Source organism: Aspergillus steynii, assembly GCF_002849105.1.
Source record: "Aspergillus steynii IBT 23096 chromosome Unknown P170scaffold_4, whole genome shotgun sequence".
Lineage (NCBI taxonomy): Eukaryota > Fungi > Ascomycota > Eurotiomycetes > Eurotiales > Aspergillaceae > Aspergillus > Aspergillus steynii.
In genome coordinates, this window is record NW_020194401.1 from 333,935 (window position 1) to 361,226 (window position 27,292).

A 27,292-nucleotide genomic window follows, 5' to 3' on the forward strand; every position below is an offset into this window, starting at 1 on the left:
GAGGTAGCCTACGACTTCCTGGCCATCCGCAGGTGTCATTTGGATATCATCCCATGGTAAGTCTACCACCGCGGGAGAGACAAATTGCGGATCGTTCTCTTGAGGAATTCCTACCACCCCTTGCTCTGGATCCCAGGGGACTGTAAACCGGTCATATTCTTTTTTGTTCCATTGGGCAATTCCTGTGAGGTGGTACTGGCGAGTTTGGGTATTGAAGACGACTACGGAGGCATGGGTGTTAGCATCGTGTCTCTCAAATGTGGCTTGGATCAAGGTATGTCACAGTACTCATTCGGTAGAGAGTCCAGCGTTCGGAGACGTCCCAGAATATCATGTTCTCAACATCAGTCGCTGGATATAGACCTGGGCTAGGATTATAGTCGTATAGCCAGTATCCGTAGGGAGCGTCTTGGCTAGGTTTACAGTCGTATAGCCTGTAGCCGTAGGGAGTGTTTGCGACGAAGTCGCATTGGCACACCGCGCATAATGGGAAATCTACGTATGGAGGGTCCGGAGGTGGAGAAAACTTGGCACGTTTTGCCTTCTCTCCTTTGTGGACGGCCATGAACTCGCAAATATATTGGGATGCTTCTTGCAGGAAGGTAAGTAGCTGGTGTGTTAGAATAACCTAACAAGGCGCATCGATGTCATGGTGATGCCGGCCATTCATCACGTGCCCGCACGTATCTTTTGGAAATCAGGGGATTGTTCGGCAGAATATCAACAAATCAAATTAATAAATTATGTGTTCTGGAATTAGCTATAGAAGCATTCTGTCAATTCATTACCATTATCGAGTTCTATCCCCTGGCATCTAACGAACATTATAACTTGGAAAGTCTACCTCCTGACACCCACTGAATCAATGGGTCCGCTTCAAGATACGCCCAAGCATCTTCTTCAAGCACGAGGCATAGCTCCCATGGAGACGACGGTCCTTCCTTAGCAGTACGTGCTGGCAAAAACCAGCATAGTCCAGCAGCTTGAGGAGCAGACACCTCAAAGCGGTCCATATATCCCAGATTCGGTCCAAAATTCATTCCGTAGAAGTTGGTATGCCGGAGGTTGCTAAAGCCCACCTCCGGTAATTTTAATCCGAAAGATCCCCAATCATGACTGGCTTGGACATGGCCGATAATAGATCTGACGTGGTCATCATCGACACTCTTGCGTGTCTTTTGAGCACGAAAGGCTAAATCGATGACTGGGCCAAATATGCTTGACGCTTTCTCCAGCATTGCCGAGACTGGGTATGACGTAGAAGGAAATACCAGTGCATTTCCCAGGTAATCCCTAGGGATCAAACCGCCGAGCATGAGCCGGATATCTCGTGCCATTGCCATGAAAGAAGGCTGAGTTGTTGAGAACGACGGACCATTTGCTTTCGCGCGCGCTCGCACCACGCACAGCCAAATAATACCAGACGCCACATCGTTGAGGGATACCGGTTCGGCTTCGCTGTTTTGGTCTGATATCCATTCGTGATAGTTTTGGCACATCTCTCTCAAATGTTCCAGTTTGGTCGTCTGGAATACTAGTTTCCGACCAGTACATTTTGAGCTTAACTCAAAATTAGACCCATACCCCTTTTCATTCGAGACTGCCATAATCCCTTGTTCAATGGCATGAATTCTGCGTCTTGCGCGCTCCTGTTCTTTGGATGAACTGAGAAGTGCAGGATTTGGCCTAGACTGGCAGAACGAAGCAAGTGCACTTAGGATATTAGAGAACCCTACTGCGTCAATCGCAGCGTGAGAAAAGAACGTGGTTAATATAATTCCATCACGCATTTCGTTAGCCTGGAACCGAATCAATGGATTGTAATCATCTTTCAACACATTTGGTAGAGCCGAGAAATTATCGTGGGAGAATTCTGGGTCCCGAAGACATGATATGCTCTGTGGGTGGGCTTTCTTAGAGAGCATCGGACAAGCATTTAGCCTTTGGGCATTGCTGGGGCGGACCTCTCGCACGTTCACCTTTCCCGCGGGGTTCGTCGAGACGATATTTCCGCTGAGGAATGGGAAATTGTTCACTAGGTGGTGGACCCCTTCCTCAAGTGCTGAGATGCCCTTCGCGGTGTCCTGAAGCGGAAAGGATGCCGAACAAGTCATATAAAGATGCGGGGCCAGATGATCTAACGGAGGGAGACGATATGCCTCAAAGGGGGCGTAAGAGTGCATGCTGGGATTTCTGCTTCTGTAGAAACCGGGAAATGATACAGTGGTGAAAACTTCGCAGCTCAGGGGAGGCTTTCCAGGGATTTAAATCTGATGCCATGGTTCGATATTTAGTCACCCATGGTCAAGATTAGTTCATTCGCTATCTCTCCTCTGGAGTCCCTCATACCCCATGACTCCAAGACCTCATCCCTGACTTTGGAAGCTATTTCCCGGCCAACTAATGATATAGGTACATTATGCAAGAAGCCACATACTGATATTATCTCTCAGGATGCACGATGCACGATGCAGCATGCAAGGATGCATCAGATCCCTTCTGAATCCAGAATTTCACATGAGTTGGCCAGGGAAATACGGCACTATTCTATATGCCTTTCGTCACTACGTAGTCATTTTATGCAAGGATCAGTTTCGGGGTTTGTAGAGCGGTGGCGTAAGCCCGGTGGCTGAAGGTTCTAGGGCTCCGTCCCGTTCAGCGATTTCAAAATTTCAAGGTCACAGGGCGAGATCAATTACCGAAGGAGACTATTTCCAAATAAAAACATCTGTACGCACGAGATCTCGTATAACAGGGTCAAGTGTAACAGGATCAAGTATACCGGCAGGATGGCTATATCTTGTAAATAAACCACTCGTGGTGAGTCCAGGGCCTGATAATATAATAGCTCATCTCAAAAATATTGATTCCGTCGTCAGATGAATCAATAAAAGTTCAAAATTAATTTACCTACTTCAATTCTCATTTCAGTATTACTGATCGGGCTTAATCATTCCACGAGCATACGTCATGGATTTTACTACGAACCGTGCCGAGTTTGACGCCGTTCTGCAGTATTTGATTGACGAGATGACCGGCTATTTCAAGCAAATTGGCCTCCCATCAGATGCCATCAAACACGTCCAAGAGGTACGGTATCTAGCATACACACATGTATCCCTATACTGACATCATCGATCAGTCTTTCGATACTAATGTGCGAAACGGGAAACTCTTCCGGGGCCTATCGGTGCCCGAAACCGGATACATACTACTAGAAAGACCCCTGTCGGTCGATGAATTTCACGACCTCAGCATTCTCGGCTGGCTCGTCGAGATGCTGCAAGCCTATCTCCTTGTCCTAGACGATATCATAGATGGGTCCATAACGCGCAGAAACCAAATCTGTTGGTATCGACGGCCAGAAGTTGGGCTCACTGCCATTAACGATGCCTGTCTCATCAAATCGGCGGTCTTTTTCCTCCTGAAGAACCACTTTCGAACTCATCCATCTTACCTGCAGATGCTGGAGAGCTTTAATGAAATCACTATTCTAACGGAGAGCGGACAGGAAGCAGACGCCATTGCATCGCGAGAAAAATGTCCTGGAAATTGGACCTTAGATCAATACCGACATATAACGCTCCTCAAGGGGGGATACTACTGTTTCTATCTGTCGGTGCTTCTGGGGCTTCAGTATTTGAACCTCGCGACGCCACTCAATATGCGAGAAGCCGAGGCCATTCTGATCCCACTGGGCCAATTCTACCAGTTCCAGAATGACTTTCTGGATATCTTCGGGCACACTTCTCGCACGGGCAAGGTCGGCACCGATATCCAGGCAAATAAGTGTTCTTGGGTTGTGATCCAAGCGCTGCGTATCTGTCAGGACGATCGGCACGATACCATGCTCGAGAAATACGGTCGTCCGGAGCACAAGGCAGCTGCTGAGGTGGACGAGATCTTTCAATCTTTGCCATTGGCACGGTTGTATGAAAGAGAGGCAGAGGAGGTTTTGGGTGGTCTGCGAAAGAAAATCACCAATGTCAATGAGAGCGAGGGACTGCGCAAGGGCATTTTTGAGCTACTGACCAGCATGGTCCATAGGTTGCCGAATTGAGCAATGGTTTATTCGGGGACTCTGCGGATAACGCCGGATAGACCACGAGATTGCCATGTCTTAACTAGTCTGGAGGGTCGTTCAAATCATGTGGACCGTAGAAAAGAAGTTGCCTGGTAGATGTCGGGGCCTGGGACTTGGTTCAATGGAAAGCTCATGATGTGGCGGCGCAAACCTATGCTCGCTCCGGAGATGAGAAAAGAAAATCTTGAAACAATAAGTGTGTGTGTGATGCATGATGGATGACACGGGGGGAGCAAAAAAAAGAAACGCCAAAAAGACATGACAAGAGTGGGATTCGAACCCACGCCCCTTTCGAGACTAGGAATATTCGGATGAATATGTAAGATCAGATACCTGACCCTAGCGCCTTAGACCGCTCGGCCATCTTGCCCTTGTTGAAGAAAGGCCGGACTTTTTAGCTACATGTTCTAATGGTCTTGGTCGAGCCGCATGAATTCGGCCTAGGACAGAATGGCTTGCACTGGTAGGTAGGATTGTCTGTTTTATGACCATTGTTGAGCCTTAAGGGTATTTTTTAAATAAGTAGAAGTACTTCAGAAGAATTTTTCATCTTCATTTTATTTATGCTAGCAAATCTTTAACGGGTGGCGTCGTATTGCTTATGGTTGGTTTTACAAGAAGTTATATATTTATCTGGCTGCAACCTACTCCTGTCCAACGGAGCAATCTCGGCTATAAACACCACAAAGAGCAGTACGAATCCAGATAAAATACATGTTTGCATCCTTCTTGGCGATTAATTATTCACTTTCCACAATTTTATGATGCCTACAAACAGAAAATCGGCTCCCCGATCGCGTCAAATACTAGAAAAACCACGACAGAAACCACCGATAAACGCGTTTAAGACCAGTCGCACTAGCCATTTTAATCTTGTCTTCCTCCTTCTTCCGGGACTTTTCCTCCTCGAAAGGGACTGGAGAAACACCAGTGGCCAAATCCGCCTCCATGGATCTGACGCGACGAGTCCCCCGGTGAATCTTGTAACCGAAGATACACAGGAGGTAGAAAGGGATGCCGATGTACTGAACAATGAAAACTCGGTAATTGAATTTCTTTCCACTGAGCATCTCGGAGCCTTTACTCAGGTTGAAGATGCACAGGAAGACCAAAGCGATCATTGATCCCCACTCTCGAAGTGGCGTACGGTAGGGGAAGCGATTGGACGGAATCTTCTGGGTCTTAACAGCCTTGCAGAAGGCAATGTGCGTGGTTAGGATAGAGATCCAGGTGAGGACACCTATACGGCAGTTAGGGAGAAAGAGAACTGGTCAGATTCTGAAGCAGGGAAATCGTACTGAAACCCACGATCATTTCCATCAGATAACTGAAAAGAGTCTTCGTGTTGGCGCTGATACTCATGTATGCCAGCAGGGAAAAGACAAAGGGAATGACTGCTGCCAGAACTGGTGTCCCGCGGCTGTTCGTCCTGGCTAGAATCGCAGGAGCCTTCCCATCCAGCGCAATACCATAGATCGTACGTGTGGCCAGAAAGAAGTCTAATATCGGGTTAGAACAGCGGCACCAGAAGCAAAGTGAGAGATCAGACCGGTGGTAGAAGTCGCTGTGATGAAGATGAGCATCAGTGCGTTGATTACATGATCCAAGCCCTTGATATTTGCCAGTTCAACCGCTGCCACAAAAGGGGAGGCAGCTGCAGTAGTGTGGGCGCTTGACGCAAAAGCCAACTTGGGAGTATCGTGTGGAACGACCATCCCGAGGAGAAAGATCGACAGGATGAAGATGGAGAAAATCCGGAGGAAGGTTAGACGAACCGCCCCGGCCATCGCGGTACGTGGATTCCTTCTTTCAGTGATAGGCACTCCTACTAATTCTGTCCCGCCAAATGCATAGGCACTGTGAGGGTCAGCACAGCAATTAAACCAGAAGACCCTGCCAGAATCAACAACATACGCATGTACCATGGTACTCCAAGCCCGGTAGAACCTCCCCCTGGGTCCTGCGACATCAAAACCTGCAAAAGCACCGGGGTTTTTCCAGTACCTAAAACCAAGTCTGTCACGACTATAGCTGTGAGCATAGATTCACCATAACAAAAGTAGGACAAGGAGCGTACTTGGGGCCGCCTCCTAGAGCGACAATGAGCATCAATATAATTGTGCCGCACAAAAGAGTCATCTTCAACAGAGCGAGCCAGAATTGAAATTCCCCAAATGCCTTGAGAGTGATCAAATTGATGATCAGGACTACTATCAAGGCAACAGTGACAATGGCCGACGGATGGATGGTATCTCCCACCCAGAACTATTCATAAAACCTTGTCAGCCAGTTCCATGCGTCAGGAGTGCGATTGAAATGGTACCTTCGTAATCAATGACGCCGCAACGAGATGATTCGGAGTCGACAGCAGATACTTGAGCGCATTACAGTACCCCGTGGCGAAACCTAGAGCATGATCCACAAAGCGTGATGCATAGCCTCCGGCTCCGGCTATATCCAGAGATCAGAGAAAGTCAAGAATAGTGACAGAAGTGCTGTCCACTGACTGGGCATAGGCGCAAACGAACTCATCTCCCCCAAAGCCGAGAGGACTAGGAAAGCAACGAGGCCAATGATACTGTAGTTCAAAAGAATGCCAGCCGGACCACTTCGTACCAGACCAAATCCGCTGCATGAAAAGTCTCAGCATATCATTCACCATGATAAAGGACTTGCTTACGATCCGACAAGCAGACCCGTGCTGAGAGCACTGCCGATAACAATGATGCCGAGACGATGGTCCTTCAGGAGCTTGTGCTCAAGGGGCATCTCCATAGCGTCGAATGTCAGAGTTTTGCTTGAATAAGTCCCAGTTCATTCTCTATCCAAAGAAGAGTTGAGAATGATGCTGAGTGGGAGCCTGACATGCACTCTGGGAAGGTGCGCGGAATCCACAACTCCAGCTCTTTCCTTGCTGACACCGCATGGCGTCAGAACAGAAGTATAACCATATGAAATCCGGAAGGTCTTCTAGAAATCCAGAAACACATCAGTAAAGAGTCAATTATTGCCTCGCGTCATCGCTATGGCCGCGCAGAGATCACTTGGGATAGTAGCGTCAACTCCACCAACAACCCGTGACAACTTTTGAAGTATTTTACAACACAAAGCCCTCAAGAATGGTTTCAAAAAAAAGAAAAAAGAAAAAAAGAAAGGAAGAAAGAAAATAAAAGAAAAAGAAAGACCTTGACGATTCCACGATGACTTTTGTCTAAAAGACGACTGTACATGGACAAAAAAACATGGACAAAAAAAAGAACCGCCCGATGTGGGGCTCGAACCCACAGCCTTTCGGTTAAAAGCCGAACGCGCTTACCAATTGTGCCAACCGGGCTTGGTTATGTAACGGCTCACGTTTAGTGCTATATGACCTAATGGTCAAACCGAAGCCTAATCTCCGCTGGGCATTCTACTGGTAGCTTCATAACTTCATGCTAGAAGGGGATCGTTATGGGTTATGCTTTGCTATACATACATTAAGCTCCCTGGAAGTTGAAAGAATGGTGTCAAGTGTGTCGCAATGTAATTATTCTGAACAATTGCGTTGAAAGGAAATACTTGTGTCTCGCGATTCGGCTGCGGTCATGTATGAAGACGGATCTTCATTATGACTCCACCGAAATGGTGTTTCACTAAGCAATAAGCATATTAGAGGGGCTAAACTACTGCCAACCCCTGTATATGACCGTGGATTGTTTAGCAGCCAGACAAGTCGGGGTGGAACCAGTTGGCCCTGGAATCTACAGAATACCTAGTACTTCGAGACATCCCGGGAGAGTTGGAACATGCTAAGCTGAGGAACAATTATGTCGATACATGCTTAATATACCTGCCACATGAACTAGACAGGGTCGGCAAAAAGCAGACTTATGCATAAGCTACCTAGAAAGGGCCGACGCAAAAAGTTTAAGACATAGCATGTCCTGGTTTCGATCCAGGGGCCTCCGGGTTATGAGCCCGGCGCTCTTCCTCATGAGCTAACATGCTGATTGGATGCTTTTCGTTTCTCCAATTGACCTCTTGCCCACACAAAAACCCAAGATAAAAAAGAAAACCGACGGACCATCTACTACTAAGGTAGGTATCCATAGATAATCGGAAATGCTGCCCACCCGCTGCTGATTGGCCCCGACCGGCACGACCCCGTGAAGCTTGGCGTAGCCTTAAAAACAGGGCATCGTCATTTATATCTCTGGATACCACAATACGCCGCCAACAGCGTCAACATCCTTGTTTCCTTCGTGCTTTTCAATCCGTTGATGATTTGTGCGGATTCCTAAGGTCAATTAATCAGCATTAGAAATCACCCATCTCCCCGACTTTCTCTTTCTTTCCTTCCCCTCCCCTAGATCGCCTTGGTCGGTGTTGGCATAAACGCTTGATTGTTCTTAGCTATGCATACTTCTCGCGCTTCTACTCTCCCCCCATCTCCTCTCTTCTCTCACTCCATCTCTACAATCCGAAAATCCATCGGTTTTCATCACCGTCCATCGTCCGGGGGTTCTACATTCCCTCATTCCATTTCATCCAGACCAGTCACTCTGATGGCCCATCCCTGAGCCTGTCATTATCTGTTTGAATTGCTTGAACTGTTCATTTTAATCTCACTGACAATAATTCTATACTCAAGATGCTCGACAATACAGGCAAACCACCACGCGAGCACCTTCCCCTCTATCGCTTTGTTCTTTCGCAGACAACCATCACGGACTCGGTCCTGAAGCATCGATGGGAGGGTGAAGGCACTGAAGAGAGTCCCTACCTGGTGGAATGGCTGCCCGAGGACCCTCGCGATCCCCATCAGATGCGGGACTGGATGAAATGGTCGATTACCCTTCTCCAAGCTGCCTCCTTTCTGTCCATCACTTTTGCATCCTCCGCGCTGTCGGCAGCCAATCCACAAATCAAAGAGGAGTTCGGGGCTAGCGATACCTTGATCATTGCGGATACCTCGTTGTTTGTGCTTGCGTTCGCTATCGGACCCGCCATCTGGGCGCCGCTCTCGGAGTTATACGGTCGCCAGATCATATACTTCGTGACCTACGGTCTGACGACCCTGTTTGCGGGAGTCACGATTGCGAGTCCCAACATAGGCGCGTTGCTGGTCTTCCGTTTCTTCGCCGGTGCTTTTGGCGCCTCGGCGGTTTCGAATGCGGGAGGCGTTGTCTCCGACATGTATACGGCGCGCGACAGAGGACTGGCTACAATTGCGTTTATTGGGGCACCATTCTTGGGTCCGAGCTTGGGTCCCATCACTTGTGACTTTTTGGCCGTCTCGAAAGGGTGGAGATGGGTGCAGGGATTGACGACCATTTTCAACGGGGTCGTGTTCCTGGTCGGAATCTGTTTCATCCCAGAAACCTATTCCCCCCTTCTCTTGAAGAAACGCGCAGCGAAATTAAGCAAGCTGACTGGAAAGGCTTATAGAAGTCGATTGGAGAACTCGCAGCAGAGCGCTTCCGCCACTTTCACAAAGACCATGGTGCGTCCCTGGATATTATTGTTCTTGGAACCAATCGTGATGCTTTTGAGCATCTATATGGTCTGTGGCCCTTTCCTTCCTCGCATAACAGACAGTAAGCCCCAAAAATTAACCTCTCTATAGGCCATTATTTATGGCACCATGTACATGGAATTTGCCGCATTTCCGATCGTATTCGAACAGGATCGCCAATGGCCGCAAAGCACCTCTGGACTGTCGTTTGTCGGCATGATGATTGGCCAAATCCTGGGCTGTGCATATTCGACTCTGGACGACGTTCGATATAAGGAGTTCGCCGATCGCACTCCTTATGGTCGGCCTCCCCCCGAAGCGCGTCTGATCCCCTCCATGGTAGGGGCGGTCACTCTCCCGATTGGATTGTTTTGGTTCGCTTGGACCAACTACCGCAGTATTCATTGGATCGTGTGTCAGATCGGCACGGTGTTCTTTGGCTTTTCCCACGTCTCGATCTTCCTTAGCGTGGTGAATTACCTGGTGGATGGCTATACCTTCTACGCCGCCTCGGCGCTTGCGGCAAACGCAGTCATCCGTGCCCTTTTCGGAGCGGCCTTGTAAGTCTCACTCGTGACCCCCGACATTATCCCGCTGATTCTTGATGTTCAGTCCCCTCTTCACGACCCCAATGTACAATAACCTGGGAATTCACTGGGCCTCCTCCATCTCCGCATTCTTGGCGGTCGCATGTCTCCCGTTTCCATGGTTGTTCTATAAGTTCGGTCCTGCAATTCGACGTCATTGTCGATATGCGGCTGAATCTGCCCGCAAATTGGATGAAATGAACGACCGGATGAGAGAAATAGCCGAGCACAATAGGCTCTGTTCTGAACCCGGTGATCAAAAAGAGACTTTCTCTGTCAAACAGTCTGCTTAAACGATTCTGCCTAGTCGTTTTATTTCCTCCGGCGGGGAAATCCTCCCCAACAACAAAATTAGCGGAATTGGCTGCTTGGACTCAACGTTAGCATTCGTTGGCATAGCAAACGATTACTGCGGTTCTATTCCGGCATCTTCTCCGGAACTATACACACTTAATATTTCGTGAATGTGATACATACTTCTTGGCTCACAATCGTGCGCAAATAGCCGACGTACACTGCCGGTGGCGTTGACACGGCCCCGTATCTGCAATCTACAACGAGGGGAGGGTAACAACTACTCTGATCAACAAAAGTCTAGAATTAGCGCTGGCTGGACCCCTAAGGGAAATTATCGGGGATCTACGACGTCGGATGCGACGTGGTCCCTGCACAGCTGTAACAGTTGAATAACGAATTACGCAATTTACCCTTACCGCAGTGAACTAGGGTTGACCCTTGTTTGGCTCAGTGGGAGATTTGCAACAGCAGCCAATAAAACCGAGCTTATCAATGCGTCTTGATAGGTGTGATCGTTTGATTATTCATAACCTGCAGAACAATTCGATCATGCACGCTAATTTGGTGCAAGTGGCGTCCTTCTGCATATTCCGTCGGCTTTGGTTAGTTTCGTCCGGCGACATTCCTGCAACCCAACCCAACGGCTTATCTTGTCAGCGCTAAGGGCAGGCATTCTCCGAGCTGCACTGGTATAACGGGGGCTATCATCGATCCCTTTAATTCTTCGCAAGCGCAATTAAGGTGAAAACGCCCGAAGGATTGGCTGACTCAGATTGCACTCAAAACGCATCGGGATGCAGATTACGGATTACTCCGTAGCGGCAGAGATACGATGAGGATTCAGGATGCGAGTGGATACAGCGGATGGATGAAGGCGTCATCGAAAAAGAAAGAAAATATGACCCCATTGGGTAAGCTCCGTTCATACCCTGGCATATCAATCTGATATGAAACGGTGGTATAGGTCGAACCAACCCAGGAAGATAAAAGTACATAAAGATTTCGACTTGGCCACACACCGCTCCCCTCTGTCTTTTCTACACTATCTTTCACAAAGAACACCACTGTTTAACACAATGGAGCGTCCCGGAACTATTCTCTTCTTCGGAGACACCTCAACGTCTGTCATCTCGGCTCTGTCACAGCTGCTGGAGTCCGAGCGCAAGGATACACTTCTCTCCAGATTTCTTACGTTGTCAAAGAATGTGCTTCGAGATAGCGTCGAACACCTTCCACTGCACGTGCGTCAAGATGCTAGGAGATTTACAGAGCTGTATGACTTTACAGATCCTCAACATGGGAAATCATCGAGTCTTCGGGTGCTGTCGCCAGCCCTCCTCCTGATTGCGCAATTAGGCCAGTTTATATCGTGAGTGGTCTGTTGTAAGCCCAGATCATCCTTGGCTAACTATAGTAAAGCTGGTACGAAACACATCCTCACGCCGACTACCCTAGCCCACACAGCACAGTGTACATTGGACTATGTGTTGGACAAATATCTGCCTCGGTTATCAGCCTGTCATCGAATTTACTCGAGCTTATTCCTCTTGCGGTCGAGGCTGTTCGACTCGCATTGAACCTGGGTAGCTTGGTTTTTACGGTCCGAAATGACCTGGAATATGATACTGATGGAGCCTCGTGGGCTCTTACTGTGGAGAACAAAATTATCGAGAAGCAGCTTCTGGATTTATCGCCGGAAGCTTTGGTATGTTGTTGCGTGGCTTCCTGACCCAATGGAAGTTGACCGATGGACAGGGAATTCCTCACAGGAAGCAAGCATATGTCTCTGCAAGCTTTGAGAATACCACAACGATACAAGGACCACCAACTACACTGGCCAGACTAAAGCAAGCTTTGATCAACCTGAAAGAGGTTAGCTCAAACCTCTCCGGACGCCCTGTCGCCATCTATGCACCATATCATGCTTCGCATCTTTACACAGAAAAGGACGTGCTTGAGCTTATGGACAGTTCATGCTCAATTAAATATGCATACAGCACCGAGACCTGGCACAAAGAGCAACCGGAAATGCTGTCAACAAGCTCCGGCTCCAGTATTCCGGTGACCAGTCGTCGAGGTCTATTGAACGCTGTGCTTGAGGATATTCTGATTAAGCCAATCGAATGGAGCAACATCATCGAGGGGGCGATTTCCAGTGTGCATTCTATTGGCCACACCAAATGGAACACCCAATGCTTTGGCCCTCTTCACTCTCAGAAGTCACTGGTCGCTGCTATTAGCGCTGGGGCCGATGTAGAGATTTTGCTAGCAGACATGAGCACCCACTCTACAACGAGCCATAGTGGAGAGCCACTAAATACCCCCATTGCGATCGTCGGGATGGCAGGCAGGTTCCCCGATGCAGACAGTGTAGAAGAGTTGTGGAGGCTTCTTGCAGATGGTATTGACTGCCACAAAGTGGTGAGTCAGGCCTGCTTATGTTTGCACAAATCTTCATACTAATGAAACGACCCAAAGATCCCAAACGACAGATTCGACCCCGCAACGCATCTTTCGAGCGACAAAGGCGCATCGATGTACGGTAACTTCATGAAAAGTCCCGGCATGTTTGATGCCCGCTTCTTCAACATGTCACCCAGAGAAGCGATGCAGACGGACCCGCAGCAGAGACTGGCCCTGGTAACGGCCTACGAGGCTTTGGAAATGGCAGGCTATGTGCCGGGCCGAACGCCGTCTACCCGTTTGGAGCGGGTCGGGAGCTTCTATGGTCAGACGACGGATGACTATAAAGATGTGAATATTGTTCAGGATATCGATACGTATTATGTGTCGGGTGTTGTGAGGGCCTTTGGGCCTGTAAGTCTACTCATCTAATTCTTTGGCTGCCCGGTTTCCGCTTGATTATTTTTTGCTAATCAAAACTAAGGGACGCGTCTCACGAGCAAACCAACTTGGTGAGTTTCCCCATTGACTTCCAGTCAAAAACGCTTTCTTATGCTGCTTCCAGGAGGACCCTGTCTCAGCGTCGACACTGCCTGTTCATCAAGTGCAACAGCACTCAACCTTGCCTGCACCTCGATCTGGAGCAACGAATGCGACACCGCCGTAGTTGGCGGAATGATGCTTCTCAACAGTCCCGATATGTACAATGGCCTTGCTCGAGGACATTTCACGTCCGACAACGGACCCTGCAAGACCTTCGACGACGAAGCGGACGGTTACTGTCGAGGTGAGACCGTTGCAAGCGTTGTTCTGAAGAGACTCGACGCTGCTCAGGCAGACAATGACAATATCCTTGGCGTCATCCTGGCTGGCGGCGCGAACTATTCCGCGTACGCTGCATCAATCACACAACCTCATGCGGGGGCGCAGGAGACTCTTTTCCGGAAGGTCCTGCGCCAGGCAGCCGTGCATCCTTTCGATATAGACTATGCGGAACTCCACGGGACGGGAACCCAGCTGGGTGATTCTGTGGAGATGACATCCGTTACAAATGTGTTGGCACCGGAGAGCCCTCGCCGACCTGCAGATCGGCCATTGTATGTTGGCTCATTGAAGGCAAATATTGGACATGGGGAGTCGGCTTCCGGTATTTCAGCCTTGATAAAAGCGCTGTTGCTGTTTCAGAAAGAGAACATTCCGCCTCACGTCGGCGTTCAAAGCGGACGACTTAACCGGAAGTTCCCGGCGTTGAATGAGCGAAGAGTGAGGATTGCTGATGATTTGGTTCCATTCTCTGTTCGGGCTGGTCGCAAACGAAAGATTCTTATCAATAATTTTGGCGCCGCAGGTACTAATTCAAGCTTACTACTTGAAGAGGGATCTTCGGTGTTGGAGATAAGTAAGCCCATCGAGCGTGAACACTTGGTCAGCATCACGGCGAAATCAGCAACATCACTTATCGGGAACTTGAGGAATGTGGCTGCTTATCTCGAAAGGAATCCGCAGACAAGTCTACTTGACCTGGCATATTCGACAACAGCACGAAGAGTGCAACACCCGCTCCGGGTTTCTATTGTGGCCTCTGCTATTGACCAGGTCAAGGCGCAATTAGGGCCCATAATTGAAAGGCAAGACTTCGGATCATCCTCAAAAACACCCAATCTCGTATTTGTTTTTACCGGTCAAGGCAGTCTCTACCACGGAATTGGGAAGCAATTCTTTGAGCACAATACACTCTTCAGGACGGAGCTCGCTCGCTTCGAACGTATTGCTACAGAGCAAGGATTTCCCCCTTTCATTGGCGATGTGGTCAATGGTACAGGAAAAATGAATGATATCTCACCAGTGCAAACTCAAATTTGTCATGTGGCGATTCAAATGACTCTCTTCAAGCTTTGGTCGTCGTGGAATATCTCACCCTCCACAGTGATCGGGCACAGTCTTGGAGAATACGCAGCCTTGTATGCAGCGGGAGTTTTGTCCGCCAACGACACGTTGTACCTGGTTGGTACACGTGCCTCTCTGTTGGAGTCACTCTGTACCAGTGATACACATGCTATGCTGGCTGTTAATCTGTCAGCGGAAAGTGTCCACAGTGCCTTGCAAGACCAGATGAAAGATTTAGAGATCTCTTGTTTCAATAGTCCCCGGGATGTGGTTTTGAGTGGCCCCGGTGCTTCAATTCAGGACGCAGAGAGACACTTGAAAGCGAATGGTATAACGTGTACTATGCTCAATGTGCCTTACGCATTCCATTCCGCGCAGGTCGAGCCAATATTGGCGTCTTACAAAGCTGCAGCGAGACACATTACCTTTTGCTACCCGCGAATTCCCGTCCTGTCAACCTTACTGGGAGAAGAAGTTACGGGATCAGACCACTTCACGCCAGGGTATTTTGCCTTCCATGCCCGAAAGCCAGTCAATTTTGTGGGTGCTCTGGAAGCGGGACAAGCAAAGGGAATTGTGCGACCAGAGTCAGTGTTCCTCGAACTCGGCCCTCATCCAGTATGCCTCGGGATGATCGGAGTGACACTGGGCTCCCCTGAACGCCTGCTTCCGACTCTTCGACGGAAAGAAGAACCGTTCGCCACAACGTGCAAGACGCTGGCGTCGCTGAACAACAGAGGGTATGAAATTGACTGGAATGAGTATCACAATGGGTTCGCGGATCACCCGAGGCTATTGAACCTCCCTACTTACGCGTTCGACGAAAAGAAGTATTGGATTGATTACAAGGGTAACTGGCTATTGCAACGGAATGCGGACAAAAATGCCCATGTGGATCAACCAGCAAAGCCGTTGACGACCACCGTGCAACGAGTTCTTTCTACAATGGAAGTTGAGAGCAAACAGGCCTCCGCTGTGTTTGAGTCGGATCTCGCAGATCCAGCTCTTCATTCTTTGATTGCAGGACATGTGCTGAATGGCGTGGCGCTGTGCCCGTCGGTGAGTATATCCTAACCTTCTTCTGGGCGCGTATACAGGGCTAATGCTTTTTAACGTTAGGGTGTTTTCTCAGATATCGCCTTGACTGTGGCAAATTACTTCCGCGAGAGGTTCGAGTTCGATGGTCCAGTCTCTGGCATGAATGTCGTCGACCTGCATATGATGAAGCCTGTAACAATGCCAGTCGAGCGACCGAATCAACCAAAGCTCTTGCGCATTTCGGGGCAGGCAGATCTGAGATCCGGCCGTGTCGATATACAAGTTGGCATGTATAATTCGCAAACTGACGAAGTGGATAATAACGCGACCTGCCACGTTGAGTTTGGAGATGCGCAAGTATGGCTGCGAACTTGGAACAAGCACGCATATCTCGTTCTGGAACGAATGAGTGACCTCGAAAGAGGTGTAGCCAGAGGCATCACAAGTCGCATTTCTCACGAGATGGTGTATAAGCTGTTCTCGACAGTTGTTGACTACGACACGAAGTATCACGGCATGCAAGAGGTCATTGTTGATTCAGAGAAGCTAGAAGCAGTCGTCTCATTGTCGCTGTATAAGGGTAGCGATGCTGGAACATTCTTCTGCTCCCCGCTCTGGCTGGACAATCTTGCGCAGATTGCCGGCTTCGTGATGAATGCCATCGGGACTGTCAATCCACGCGAATTTACCTACATTTCCCATGGCATTGACACTTACCAGATCGCGGAGGAAATCCGTCCGGATTTGCCGTACCGAGCGCATGTGCGAATGATCCCTGGGGACAGTGGTGTGTTTGCGGGTGATGTATCTGTTTTCCAGGGCGACCGGATGGTCGCTAGCTGTGGGGACGTGAAGTTCAAGAGGATTCCGCGAGCGTTGATTGATAAAATCCTCTCATCCAGCTCAACCAGTGCGACGAATTCAAAACAGTCGGCGCGCATTGAACCGAAAGCGAAGAATGTCGATTACCTTACGTCCAAGAATTTGAGCTTCAAGGAGGAGGTGAATGAGCCGAGAATGCCTGACCTGAAAGCATTGATTGCGTCGCAGATTGGCATCTCGACGAATGAGCTCTCTGATGATAGCAGGTTCAATGAGTTAGGTGTTGACTCACTTCTCTCGATGACAATCTTGTCGCAGCTTCAGGGCTCGCTTGAGATTCAGCTCCCGGCCTCGTTGTTCACTGATTTCCCTACGTTCGGCGAGATGCAGGACTACGTGCAGAGCATCTTGCGGGATCAAACAACTGGCGCTCCGACCCCTGGCTCTGCTAGTCCTGGACCAGCAACTCCACCACCTCTCAGCGAATACAAGGACGAATCAGACCGTCATTCTGTCGACGCCCGCCTTCTAGAAGTGTACACCATTATCGCGGACGAGATCGGCGTCGATGTCCAAGAGGTCCGCTCCACCGACGACCTATCAGTTCTTGGTCTTGACTCGATGATGGCTATATCAATCACGGCTGCGTTAGAAACTCTCGGAGTCCATGTTCCCACCGACTTCTTCGGCGACCTGTCTTCGACAAAAGACATCCACAATGCCCTGAGCGTTCAATTCGGCGCGGCACCGAAGCCAGCTTGCTCTTCGCCCAAGATCCCGCAGAAAACGAGTAAGAAAAGCCCTTCTTCTCTCCCATTCCCTCCCTCGATCATCCTCCAAGATGCAGCCTCCGCAGTTCAAACCCTCTTCTTGTTTCCGGACGGAAGCGGGCTCGCCACTGCGTATGCCCGGATCCCGCCGATTTCGCCCAACACCCGCGTCTGCGGATTGAACAGCCCGTTGCTAAACTCGGCCAACAGTCACCTAGCTACCATTGAGTCGCTCGCGGCGGAAATGCTCCGGGCGGTGCGGGCCCGGCAGCCTCGCGGGCCGTATCTGCTCGGCGGGTGGTCGGCAGGCGGAATGTTTGCTTTCGAAGCGGCGAGACAGGTGCTGGAAGCAGGTGAGCAGGTTGCGGGGCTGCTTCTGATTGACTCGCCCTGTCGGTTGGTATTTGATGCCATGCCACGCGAGATCTTGGATTTAATCGCCGGGACGGGAGTCATGAGTGCCGGGGTGATCGAGAATTTTGAGCGGACGATTCGAGCGGTGAAGCGGTATTGTCCAGGGCCGTTGGGTCAAGGGATTCCGACGACGCTCATTTGGGCGAAAGATGGATTAGAAAAAGAGCTGGATATCACATCAGTTGATCTGGACTATGATCAGAAGATCGTGGAGTGGTTGGTCAAGCGAGGAGGTTCACTTGATACCCAGGGCTGGGATGCTTTGATCCCGGCGGGAAGTATTACAATTCAGACAGTGCCGGGGAGTCATTTCAGCATGATGCAGGCGCCACAGGTGAGTTTTGCTATGCTTCCTTGCTGTGCATAAATCTAACGATGATGTTCTACAGACTACAAACGTGGGAGCGGCGATTGCGCAATCTATCCAGGACTGGCTTGGTTAGAGTTGGTGACACAAGATGATGTCTAGGAAGCTGGAATTTTTGTCAAATATTTTGGACTCATGCTATGATATGACCTTGGATTAAAACCGTAAAAAGACAACATCATTTACCTTTCTACCTAGGTAGCTCAATTGGGAGCTCAGTCGACCTATCACGCATGAAAGTCGAGATGTACTTAGATACAAGCAATGCAACCATCGGCATCGGGCCGAGCAGTCTAGTTTAGAATCAGACCACGCCAGCATAACAGACTAGTCGGCGATTAAATTAAGGATGACCTTGACAGGATATAAGACGTGCCGATTCCCGTGAACTTCACAACCCACCCTTTTTCTCCAATCCGCACCATAACTTTCTCCCTGACTCACTAGTAACAAGGAACTATACAAATAACCCACCTCAGAAATGCCTCTCACCATCGCCATCGTCGGCGCAGGAATCGGCGGTCTCAGCGCCGCCACAGCCCTCCGCAACGCAGGCCACCACGTCGAGGTACTCCCCTTCCTTCCACCAGTCCCCTTCCCCATGACCCAAACCTAACAGAAGGGGAAAAGGTCTTCGAGAAATCCTCCTTCCTCAGCGAACTCGGCGCCGCGCTCGTCGTCGCCCCGAACGGCATCCGCATCCTCCAAACCCTCCCCTTCAACTTCGAGAACGCACGCGCAAAACCCAAATCCGTCTTCGAGCTGCGCGACGGGCCGACTTTCAGCCACGTCGCGGGCGTCGATCTCTCAGACGCAGAGGAGCGGTTCGGTGCCCCGTTGTACACGATGCAGCGCGCGGATTTGCACGCTGAGTTGTATCGCGTTGCGAAGGGGAAAGGTGTCAATGTTCATATTGGGCGGAGGGTTGTTTCGGCGGATCCGCAGGATGGGGTTTTACGGTTTGATGGAGGGGAGGAGGTGAAGGTGGACCTTGTAGTCGCGGCAGATGGGCTGCATTCTGTGTTGAAGAGCGTTGTGCTGGGAGATGAGGTCGAGAGTCCGGCGCGGACGGGGTTCAGTGCGTTTCGGTTCCAGGTGCCGACGGAGGTGTTGGTGCGCGATGAATCGTTTCAGCAGCTGGTGAGGGTTAAGGGGTATGGGCCTTCTGTGTTGGCGGATACGAGGGATGGAGAGACCATGGAGCATATGGTTTGGTATGATTGTCAGAAGTATGTATTCCCCTTGCTTTTCTTGCAAATAGGGTTGGAATGGGATGGGCTGATTATGGTAGTGGGGAGATGCAGAATTTCGTGGGGATTCATAATCGGTTTGGGAGTGAGGCGGATGGTTTGTTCCTTCTCTCTATCTTTCTATCTTGGTTTCATGGGTTATGGATATGAAGAGATATGGTATGCTAACGTGAACAGACTACAAGGCCATGATGGTGCAGCGTTTCGGGCATTTCCATCCCAGTTTGGTACACGTTATCAGGTATCTATCCTCTGATCTCTACCCAGGTCCAGTAGCTAACACAGCCCAGTCAAGCGCCCAAAGTAACCATCTGGCCGTTGAACATCTTCGCCCCCGTCCCTCGCTGGAATCGGGGTAAAATCCTCCTCATCGGGGACGCCGCACACCCAGTGCGTCCCTCCCCAAGCCAAACACGAGGTACACACTAACTCCTACAGATGCTCCCCTTCAGCGGCCAAGGCGCCAACCAAGCCCTCGAAGACGCCGGGGCCCTAGGCTGTCTCTTCGACGGAGTGCATTCCGCCGACGAGATCGCCACACGGATCGCACTTTTCGAAAAAGTGCGCCGGCTCCGCGTCGCACGCACGCAGTTGATGTCCAGCGTGCGAGTCGGCAAGGAGGGTGAGATTCAGACGGAGCTGCGACGGTACGCGGATCCACCTGGGGCGGGTGAGTACAACGAATCCTTCTATCCTTTACCCTATCTATGCTACTTGCTATGTTACATTGGGCATGACAAAAAGCTGACTGATGATGACAGATGTGCCGCAGACGTTTGCGGAGCGATTGGCGCATGATTTCGGGTGAGATCCATGCATTGTGCCCCGTTGAATTAATTGCGATATTGGTGGCTTGCTGACGACAGTAGTTTCGACGTCTTTGAGAAATGCCGCGAGGCTCTACGCGATCACGAGGCGCTGGTGGTGCCGGAGACACGTCCGCTGGATGAGAGGGCCGATGCCGCGAACTATGCGGCTTACGGACAGGAGGTAGCAGCTTGAGATGCGCCGATAGACAAAGTTTACGAATGCGAGGTGGCATAGCGAGGTGACTTGTGATGAAGTCAGAAGGTCTATAGGGCTCGTCGATAATGCAACGGTCTCCCTCAGACCTCTGAACTGAAACCCGTATCCAAAGCGGAAAAAGAAAAGAGGGAAAACGACGCGATCGACATTCTGCAGGGTCATATTAGCGGAAATAAATTCCCTTGGCCCCTAAATGTGACTGTTCCGTCAGGATCGTAAGGACAGGGATCGGCGCCACCGCCGTCGCAGTCCGGCGCAATCCTTGCCACTAGTTGCTGCATTAATTAGTGTTATCGCAGGCCTTTATTAACCCCCGTTTCGAAACAACTCACCGGGCAGGAATAACCGACCAATCGGTCATTTGCCCCCTCGCGACATCTTTCCCTGTCATAACGTGTGGCTATCGGGAGTTGGAGTTGGGAGTTGTCCCCGTCTTTTCCGATATGCGATTGAAGATATGGGTTTATCTTCCAGGATGAAGCGAGCATTAGGGAACAAAAAGTACGCAAGAGCCTGAAATTCTAACTCGGCTTATCAACAGTACTGGAAGCCGTCTAACATGTCGCTTGAGTCTCTAGCATCTACCATCCAGGCCAAATCGGCCGAGTTGGCCGCCATCGCCAAAGAGCATGGCTTCGAGGCCACGCTGGACACCAGCGCCCAGTTAACCAGCGTTGCTCCTCTGGCCGTACGCAATGAACTCATCCGGGCCGCAAAGGACCTGTTGTATCTGGCATCGGGACCAACAGACCACGTCCTCGGCCTTGCCTGGTCGGTGAGTTCATCCATCACCTATCCATACATACAAGCATCCATACATCGCGAGCCCTAACTTCACCACCTCACCTCACCACTAACAAACCCCAGGCCGCAGATACATCCAACATCGACCTCCTCACTCGCTTCGAAGTCCCCCAACACGTCCCTCTCACCTCCTCAATCTCCATCCCCGCGCTCTCCACCCTCACCAACCTCCCCGAAGACATCCTCTACCGCGCCACCCGCTTCGCCATCTCCAACGGCGTCTTCACCGAGCCCGCGCCCTACGAAATCGCGCACTCGCCAGCCTCACGAGCCCTGGCCACTACCCCCCACCTGCGCAACATCGTGCACTTCACCGAGTTCCTCGGCGCCATCCTCATGAAGATCCCCGATAAGATGGTCGTCGAGCGCGACGGCGCCGGCGTCGGCGACAAGCTCCCCGACACGGCGTTCAACCTGGCGTATCGCACGGATCAGAACCTGTTTGATTTCTTCGCCGCCGATAAGGTCCTGAATCGCAAGTATCATGAGTATTTGATGGGGAGGGTGAATACGCCGCTGTGGTCGATGGATCGGTTGCGTGCGGCGTGGGACTGGGGAACGTTGGCGGGGGGGACTATTGTAGATGTATGCCCTCTATCTATCTATATACCCCCTTAACTTTATCCCTATGGAGTAAAAGCTGACAGAAAGAAAAAGGTCGGCGGCTCCTCCGGCCACACAGCGCTCACCATCGCGCCCCTGGCACCCACAGCAACCTTCATCGTGCAAGACAACAACGCCGACGCGTTGGAAATGGGCCGCAAGGCAGTCCTGAGCAGCGGCGACACAGCCCTACAGAACCAGGTCAGCTTCATGAAGCATAACTTCTTCACGGAGCAGCCTGTCGTCGCGGACGCTTATATCTTCCGACATATCCTGCACGACTGGAACGACGAGGACTCGCTGGCTATTATTAGCTCGTTAGTGCCCGCGCTGAGGGAGGGCAGTCGCGTGTTCATCAGCGAGGGGATTTTGCCGGAGCCGCCGGCGAAGAGGCTGGGTGGGTTGACGGAGAAGATGATTTTGTGAGTTTGGTTCCTTCTTTCTATGTTCATCGGGGTTTTGGTCGTTGGATGAGTGAGTCGATGCTAATTTAAGGCTAGGATTGAGGATCAGTTCATGTTGGCGGCACATAATGCGCGCGAGAGAACGGTGGCTGATTTCGAGCGCATCTTTGGGCGCGCGAGTGAGCGGTTTCGTCTGGTCGGTGTTACTTCGGGGGCGCAGGCGGGGGCGTTTCAGTCGCTGTTGGAGTTTCAGTTTCAGTAGATGTTTTCTTGTCGGCTGCTATGCTATACCGTTATGAGGAATGTGATATGTTTGATGGCTTGAAGGGTTATGTAGTAAGAATCGGTGCAGTAAACTCGGGTTGAACTATCAGAGCAGACGTCGGTGTCTGCATTCTACTCTAACCTAGCAGATTGGACTAGAATCATATCTCATTAAACCAACCTCAAGGATATATTACAAAGACCTCTAATCAATCTACCTAGCCACCCCCATCTCCTCTAACACCGGCCGAATCCACAACCGATAACTCTCATCCAACGTCCCATAGACCACCCCCACCAGCCGATCGGCCCACCCATGCACCCAGTAATTCGAGTCCGACTTTTTAACCACGCGCGCAAAATGCGCAAAAATAACCAGAGCAGCCGGCTTCATCTGTCGCAGAAGCGAGATGTAGCTCTCGTCCACGTACACCGCCCACTGGAACCCGTGGCCGTCCACGCCCGCAGACCAGCGGCGCAGCTCCTCGATGGCGACGAGGTAGGCGTGCAGGTCGGAGTCAGCTTCGGGGTGCGTCTTGCGCAGATGCGCGGTGAACGTGTCGAGCGAGTCCATGATCACTGTGTCGGGGGTTGAGGGCTCGGTGCCGAACATGGGCCCTAGGACGCCGGTGAGGAGAGCGTCGCGGAAGGGGTCGGCGATGGTGCGAATGCCACGCAGGAGAACGAGCCAGGGTGCGACTTCGTTGTTGGGGGAGAGAAGTGGGTTGCCGGAGAGGTAGGGGTGGACGAGGTGGAAGATGAAGATCAGCTCGGAGCAGACGTACAGGGCGGAGCAGGTTTCCGGGGAGATGTTCAGCATGGCGAGGGTGGAGGAGCGGAGGGCCGCGTCGTAGTAGCCGATGGCGTGCGCTTGATGGTCGAGGTCCCCTTCGAGTCGCGAGAGGTGCAACGCCGATAGAGCGAGAATGGCGCGCATCAGACAGTCGCTGGAGAAGGCTAGTTTGGGCACCGTGACGCGCCAGATGGTCTTGACGTGGCCACGCGGGGAGAGCGTGGCGTACGTCGAGGTGGTGAAGTGATGCAGGAGCTGCAGCTCTCTCATGGGGAGCTCATGCGTGGGAGCTGGGGGTTGGGGTGAGTCTGTCGCTGCAGCCACGGGGGAGTCACATTCGGGATGGCGGGTGAGATATCCGCATCTGAAGCCTCGTTGGATGCATTTGGAACAGGACGGTTTTTGTTCATCACACTGTGATCTAGGTCAGAAACCAACGGAGCTATAGAGATGATGATGCTGGCACTAGCCACTAGTACCTTGATGCGGCGCCTCTTGCAATTAGTGCATCCTGTTCGCGTCTTGCGATGCGCCCTGCGAACCTTTGACGATGCCATCTCATCCGAGGGCATCATGAGACCTCGAGTCTGAGCGACCGTGGTGTTTGAGTCCGCAAGGCGTTTCGCATCGATGCGGCTGTGATCAACGCAGGAACTCCGACACGAAGAACGCGATCGCTTCGGCTGGATGCGAGGGCACGTGATATCATCGGACAGCAGGATTTAATATTTGCATTCTACTTATTCCAGGTTTAAATTGTTCATACACCTCCTGGGGTTATATGATATTTTTTAGGGGTTTTTATAATTTCTAACATCGATCGTACCACGAGTACCTTCTTGTTTCCACCTGATTGTATCTTCCACATACACAAATAAGTCACCAATTATTTACTAGCTAATTTCAATTACCCTGTTTCCAATTTTAATCTGTTCATTCACCTGCCCTTGCTATGGCTACTCGCATGTCGTTTCATAAAAGCCACTGATGCACACAGCAACTGGACCAGTAATCTCCTATCGACCATGACTTAACAGAGACTTGGCAGGAATAGCGAGTATTTCCCCGCTGCTGCCCCTCACTGACAACGTACAGACTGCATATTACATTCCATGATGCCTCATGCCGCGGCCAGATCAACACTCAGCAGATTGCAAATCCCGTTTCCTGATATGCTACTTGATCCCTGCACCAAGTCTAGCGATCCCACACTAAAACCTATAAAGCATATATCAATCGCATGTCCCCGTCTTCCACATACCTTAGAAATCTCACTGTTTCCCTTGATCCCAACCTCACTGATCAACAATATCCAACATGACTGAACTAGAACCATCCATCCCCGAGAATCTGCGAACACCCCGCACAGTCCCAGCGACCGTCCCTCCCAACCACACACCCCCCTACCCCCTCTTCACATCGCGATACCCAGAGAAAGTCAAAGACCTCGTAATGGCCATCATGGGCGCACAGTACGCATCGGCAGATTCCAACGACGGCCTTGCCATGCAGACTATCTCATCCTTCACTGGATCCGACCGTGTGCCTGAATCCGCGCGTCCCACGCTCCAAGAACCCGCAGCCGTGGTTGACAAATCCGGCCCCTACACAATCGCCATGATCGTGTACTTTCCCAGCAGACAGACGTACGACGAATGGGCTGAGACGAGCGGATTCCGCGCGTGGTGGACGGCCCTAGATCCCAGGACGCAGCGACATGGCTGGTTCCTGGAAGTTTTCTTCCCGTCTGTCGATCGCTTCGAGAGTATCCTTACGCACCCGGATATGCATGAGGGGAGCTCGAATATTCGGTCAGCGGTTAGTAAGCCTCTCATCGAGCATGGGTACTGGGGGAGCATGCGCGATCGACTCCCGCTATCGCAGACCGACGAATTGGCGGGCGAAAAGGGGCATCGTTCCCCTGACGGTGTCAAGAGATCGGATACTCGGACCGCGCGTATTCGCGTCCCTGGGAGGGAGAACCTCGCTGTGATTCGGTCCGGACAAGACTGGCGCTCGGCAAAGGCGAAGGAGCGCGCGCTGTATCTGAACCAACTGCAACCGGCCCTGACAGATGGGATGAACTTCCTGCGTGATCACGGCGCAGAGACGGGGTGCTACAGTAACCGGTTCATGCAGGTGACGGATACTGCGGGCAACGGCGTGGATCGGACCTTTGGGCTGGGGTATTTTGACGAGCTGGCCTCGTTGGAGGCGTGGAGCAAGTCGCACCCGACGCATTTGAGGATCTTCGGTGGGTTTATGAAATACGCCAAGGAGATGGGCGAGGAGATGGCGGTGAGGTTCTATCATGAGGTGTTGGTTTTGACGCCGGAGCAGCAGTTCTTTGAGTATGTGAGTTGTTGGCCGGGTACTGGTATGTTGACGTCTCTGTCTGGACGGGAGAGCTTCAACGAAAGGAATCCTTAAATCATGGTAGGAACTAAAAAATCACCCTGTCCTTGGAAACCAGTAATAGCTATTTAACCATAAACTTTAGGACTAGCATCGTTGTGCAAATAAGGCTTCAGCGCGCTTACCATGGCGTTCCCACTCAATTGGTATCGCAGAAGCCCTGTCAGAGCATCCATAGCTTCAAGCCAGTCTTCCCTCGATGACAGATTGCAGCCTCGCGTGAACTGTATCTCAATAGTCTCATCTTCCGTATAGCCATGGAGTTGAACCTGCGAGATCAAGTCAGTTGTAAAATATCCGCGGGCAATATAGATACATCGCCCGTAGAATCCGACGATAAAGACCTCCTGGTCTTGAAAATCCACTCTGATGTTTTTGGCAAGCTGTCCCAGCATTATACTCAGAATTTCTGCCAGAAACTCGCTCCATGTCTGCCCTTCATACCACTGAAATATTTATCAGGTTACTTGTAAAACAAGATGATGGCAGGAGTACGTACACCGGCAAAGGAGATAATTGGCAAACGTCGCTCTTTCGGACTAACCATAGCTGCTCCATCCGGTCGACTAATATACCGTTGGCCACCAATGACGTATTTTTGTTCAAACCTTGACACAGGGAAACTAGCGTAGCTATTAGCATAGAGTCGTAGCAGATATAATGACTGAGAAACTCACTGAAGTCGAGGAGCTTGAGGCATCGCATCCTTGAGGTTCTGATAAATAGTCTCCACCAGCTCCCGCAGCATCATACCTTGCGATCTCATGAAATGCTCAAAGTACTCTCTTCTCGAGACCTTCCAGTTTTTCTTGGGTAGTCTGGTTCTCTCGCTTCTTTTCAAATCATGTGTTAAGTCTCTCTGACTGTTCCCATTAAGCTCGGTGTAGTATGAATTGAGAAGCCCGAAAACTTTCTTGAAGTCGCCCCATTCATTCGGCCATGACTCGGTGCAGTCTCTCTCCGCGATTTCGGCGTGTTCGAATACCCAAGGGGTAAATCGGCTCATGTCAATACCTACCATAGATTAATTTTGATGTCCACACTGTTCAGAACAGCAATATGCTTCCCTACCATTGGCATATTCCGTCCTCGGAATTAACACATCAGGGTCAACAAGCCGCGAGAGAACCGTCACTGACATAACGCCAAGGCGCGTTTGGAGGTGATAGCTACCGGTTTGATAGAAGGGTGCTTTTCAGTCCTCAAATATTCCCTATCGCCTTTGTTGCTCCGGTTTAGATTCTTTCGGAAAGAGATGTGCCCCTGGATAGGTAGACGGCCAGGCACCTAGCGTTATTCAGACTACACTAGTCCTAAATCAGGAGGGTTGCATGTATGATATCATTATAGAGATAGAGCTGGTTGCTACCTGAGTCCTGAGATTCAGACGGCTGGATAGGCATGAGCTGAATTGTATGTATTACTTATAACTTTAGTTTATTGTTTCTTCCTGCTGTGTGCCAGCGGTCCACTGGAGTGATGTAGCCACGGTGGCTAGCAGTTTCTATGCCTAATTCCTTTATAAGAACGGTCTCAAATAGAGTGCGTTCAGTTATCACTGATTCATTCA

At 50.7% G+C, this 27,292-nt stretch overlaps 10 protein-coding genes and 3 non-coding genes across 13 annotated transcripts; 6 read left to right on the forward strand and 7 right to left on the reverse strand.

The window, feature by feature from the left end:
- Window positions 1–135: 135 nt before the first annotated feature.
- On the reverse strand, window positions 136–2,183 carry P170DRAFT_494142 (uncharacterized protein; the record flags this gene model as incomplete). The annotated part of the gene is made up of 2 exons (XM_024854062.1): window positions 136–591; window positions 845–2,183. 2 exons carry the CDS (start codon window positions 2,181–2,183, stop codon window positions 254–256), a joined length of 1,677 nt encoding a protein of 558 aa, XP_024704021.1. The 3' UTR covers window positions 136–253.
- A 787-nt stretch (window positions 2,184–2,970) lies between these two features.
- On the forward strand, window positions 2,971–4,060 carry P170DRAFT_407397 (FPP/GGPP synthase family protein; the record flags this gene model as incomplete). The annotated part of the gene is made up of 2 exons (XM_024846681.1): window positions 2,971–3,090; window positions 3,143–4,060. The coding sequence occupies 2 exons, from the start codon at window positions 2,971–2,973 to the stop codon at window positions 4,058–4,060; spliced, it is 1,038 nt and encodes a 345-aa protein (XP_024704022.1).
- Window positions 4,061–4,343: 283 nt separating this feature from the next.
- P170DRAFT_t119 lies at window positions 4,344–4,454 on the reverse strand. Its single transcript has one exon. It is a non-coding gene; the product is annotated as a tRNA-Leu (tRNA).
- Window positions 4,455–4,806: 352 nt separating this feature from the next.
- P170DRAFT_436470 (amino acid permease) lies at window positions 4,807–7,283 on the reverse strand. The gene is made up of 8 exons (XM_024849163.1): window positions 6,765–7,283; window positions 6,592–6,713; window positions 6,408–6,535; window positions 6,162–6,349; window positions 5,999–6,109; window positions 5,634–5,941; window positions 5,383–5,583; window positions 4,807–5,324 (listed from the first exon to the last, which is right to left on the reverse strand). The coding sequence occupies exons 1-8, from the start codon at window positions 6,857–6,859 to the stop codon at window positions 4,891–4,893; spliced, it is 1,587 nt and encodes a 528-aa protein (XP_024704023.1). The 5' UTR covers window positions 6,860–7,283; the 3' UTR covers window positions 4,807–4,890.
- A 61-nt stretch (window positions 7,284–7,344) lies between these two features.
- Window positions 7,345–7,418, reverse strand: P170DRAFT_t118. The gene has a single exon. It is a non-coding gene; the product is annotated as a tRNA-Lys (tRNA).
- A 580-nt stretch (window positions 7,419–7,998) lies between these two features.
- Window positions 7,999–8,071, reverse strand: P170DRAFT_t117. The gene has a single exon. It is a non-coding gene; the product is annotated as a tRNA-Met (tRNA).
- A 381-nt stretch (window positions 8,072–8,452) lies between these two features.
- P170DRAFT_464377 (MFS transporter) lies at window positions 8,453–10,660 on the forward strand. The gene is made up of 3 exons (XM_024852239.1): window positions 8,453–9,626; window positions 9,690–10,138; window positions 10,191–10,660. The coding sequence occupies exons 1-3, from the start codon at window positions 8,715–8,717 to the stop codon at window positions 10,456–10,458; spliced, it is 1,629 nt and encodes a 542-aa protein (XP_024704024.1). The 5' UTR covers window positions 8,453–8,714; the 3' UTR covers window positions 10,459–10,660.
- Window positions 10,661–11,538: 878 nt separating this feature from the next.
- Window positions 11,539–18,239, forward strand: P170DRAFT_475068 (type I polyketide synthase; the record flags this gene model as incomplete). Its single annotated transcript, XM_024853217.1, has 8 exons — window positions 11,539–11,831; window positions 11,882–12,167; window positions 12,218–12,883; window positions 12,941–13,279; window positions 13,350–13,377; window positions 13,431–15,811; window positions 15,872–18,130; window positions 18,186–18,239. 8 exons carry the CDS (start codon window positions 11,539–11,541, stop codon window positions 18,237–18,239), a joined length of 6,306 nt encoding a protein of 2,101 aa, XP_024704025.1.
- A 333-nt stretch (window positions 18,240–18,572) lies between these two features.
- On the forward strand, window positions 18,573–20,403 carry P170DRAFT_509457 (FAD-dependent oxidoreductase; the record flags this gene model as incomplete). Its single annotated transcript, XM_024854681.1, has 8 exons — window positions 18,573–18,731; window positions 18,794–19,392; window positions 19,455–19,510; window positions 19,591–19,654; window positions 19,704–19,803; window positions 19,852–20,083; window positions 20,175–20,217; window positions 20,283–20,403. Coding segments are annotated over exons 1-8 (1,302 nt in total), but the record flags the coding sequence as incomplete, so codon positions are not given.
- A 595-nt stretch (window positions 20,404–20,998) lies between these two features.
- P170DRAFT_356776 (S-adenosyl-L-methionine-dependent methyltransferase) lies at window positions 20,999–22,512 on the forward strand (the record flags this gene model as incomplete). The annotated part of the gene is made up of 4 exons (XM_024844175.1): window positions 20,999–21,214; window positions 21,307–21,828; window positions 21,901–22,268; window positions 22,347–22,512. 4 exons carry the CDS (start codon window positions 20,999–21,001, stop codon window positions 22,510–22,512), a joined length of 1,272 nt encoding a protein of 423 aa, XP_024704027.1.
- Window positions 22,513–22,689: 177 nt separating this feature from the next.
- Window positions 22,690–23,934, reverse strand: P170DRAFT_455630 (Zn(II)2Cys6 transcription factor). The gene is made up of 2 exons (XM_024851548.1): window positions 23,787–23,934; window positions 22,690–23,721 (listed from the first exon to the last, which is right to left on the reverse strand). Exons 1-2 carry the CDS (start codon window positions 23,880–23,882, stop codon window positions 22,729–22,731), a joined length of 1,089 nt encoding a protein of 362 aa, XP_024704028.1. The 5' UTR covers window positions 23,883–23,934; the 3' UTR covers window positions 22,690–22,728.
- Window positions 23,935–24,597: 663 nt separating this feature from the next.
- Window positions 24,598–25,882, forward strand: P170DRAFT_383040 (phenylacetaldoxime dehydratase family protein). The gene is made up of 2 exons (XM_024845628.1): window positions 24,598–25,743; window positions 25,808–25,882. The coding sequence occupies exon 1, from the start codon at window positions 24,625–24,627 to the stop codon at window positions 25,735–25,737; it is 1,113 nt and encodes a 370-aa protein (XP_024704029.1). The 5' UTR covers window positions 24,598–24,624; the 3' UTR covers window positions 25,738–25,743; window positions 25,808–25,882.
- P170DRAFT_446569 (uncharacterized protein) lies at window positions 25,791–26,863 on the reverse strand (the record flags this gene model as incomplete). Its single annotated transcript, XM_024850808.1, has 4 exons — window positions 25,791–26,168; window positions 26,222–26,354; window positions 26,400–26,723; window positions 26,766–26,863. The coding sequence occupies 4 exons, from the start codon at window positions 26,861–26,863 to the stop codon at window positions 25,791–25,793; spliced, it is 933 nt and encodes a 310-aa protein (XP_024704030.1).
- Between the last annotated feature and the right edge of the window lie 429 nt (window positions 26,864–27,292).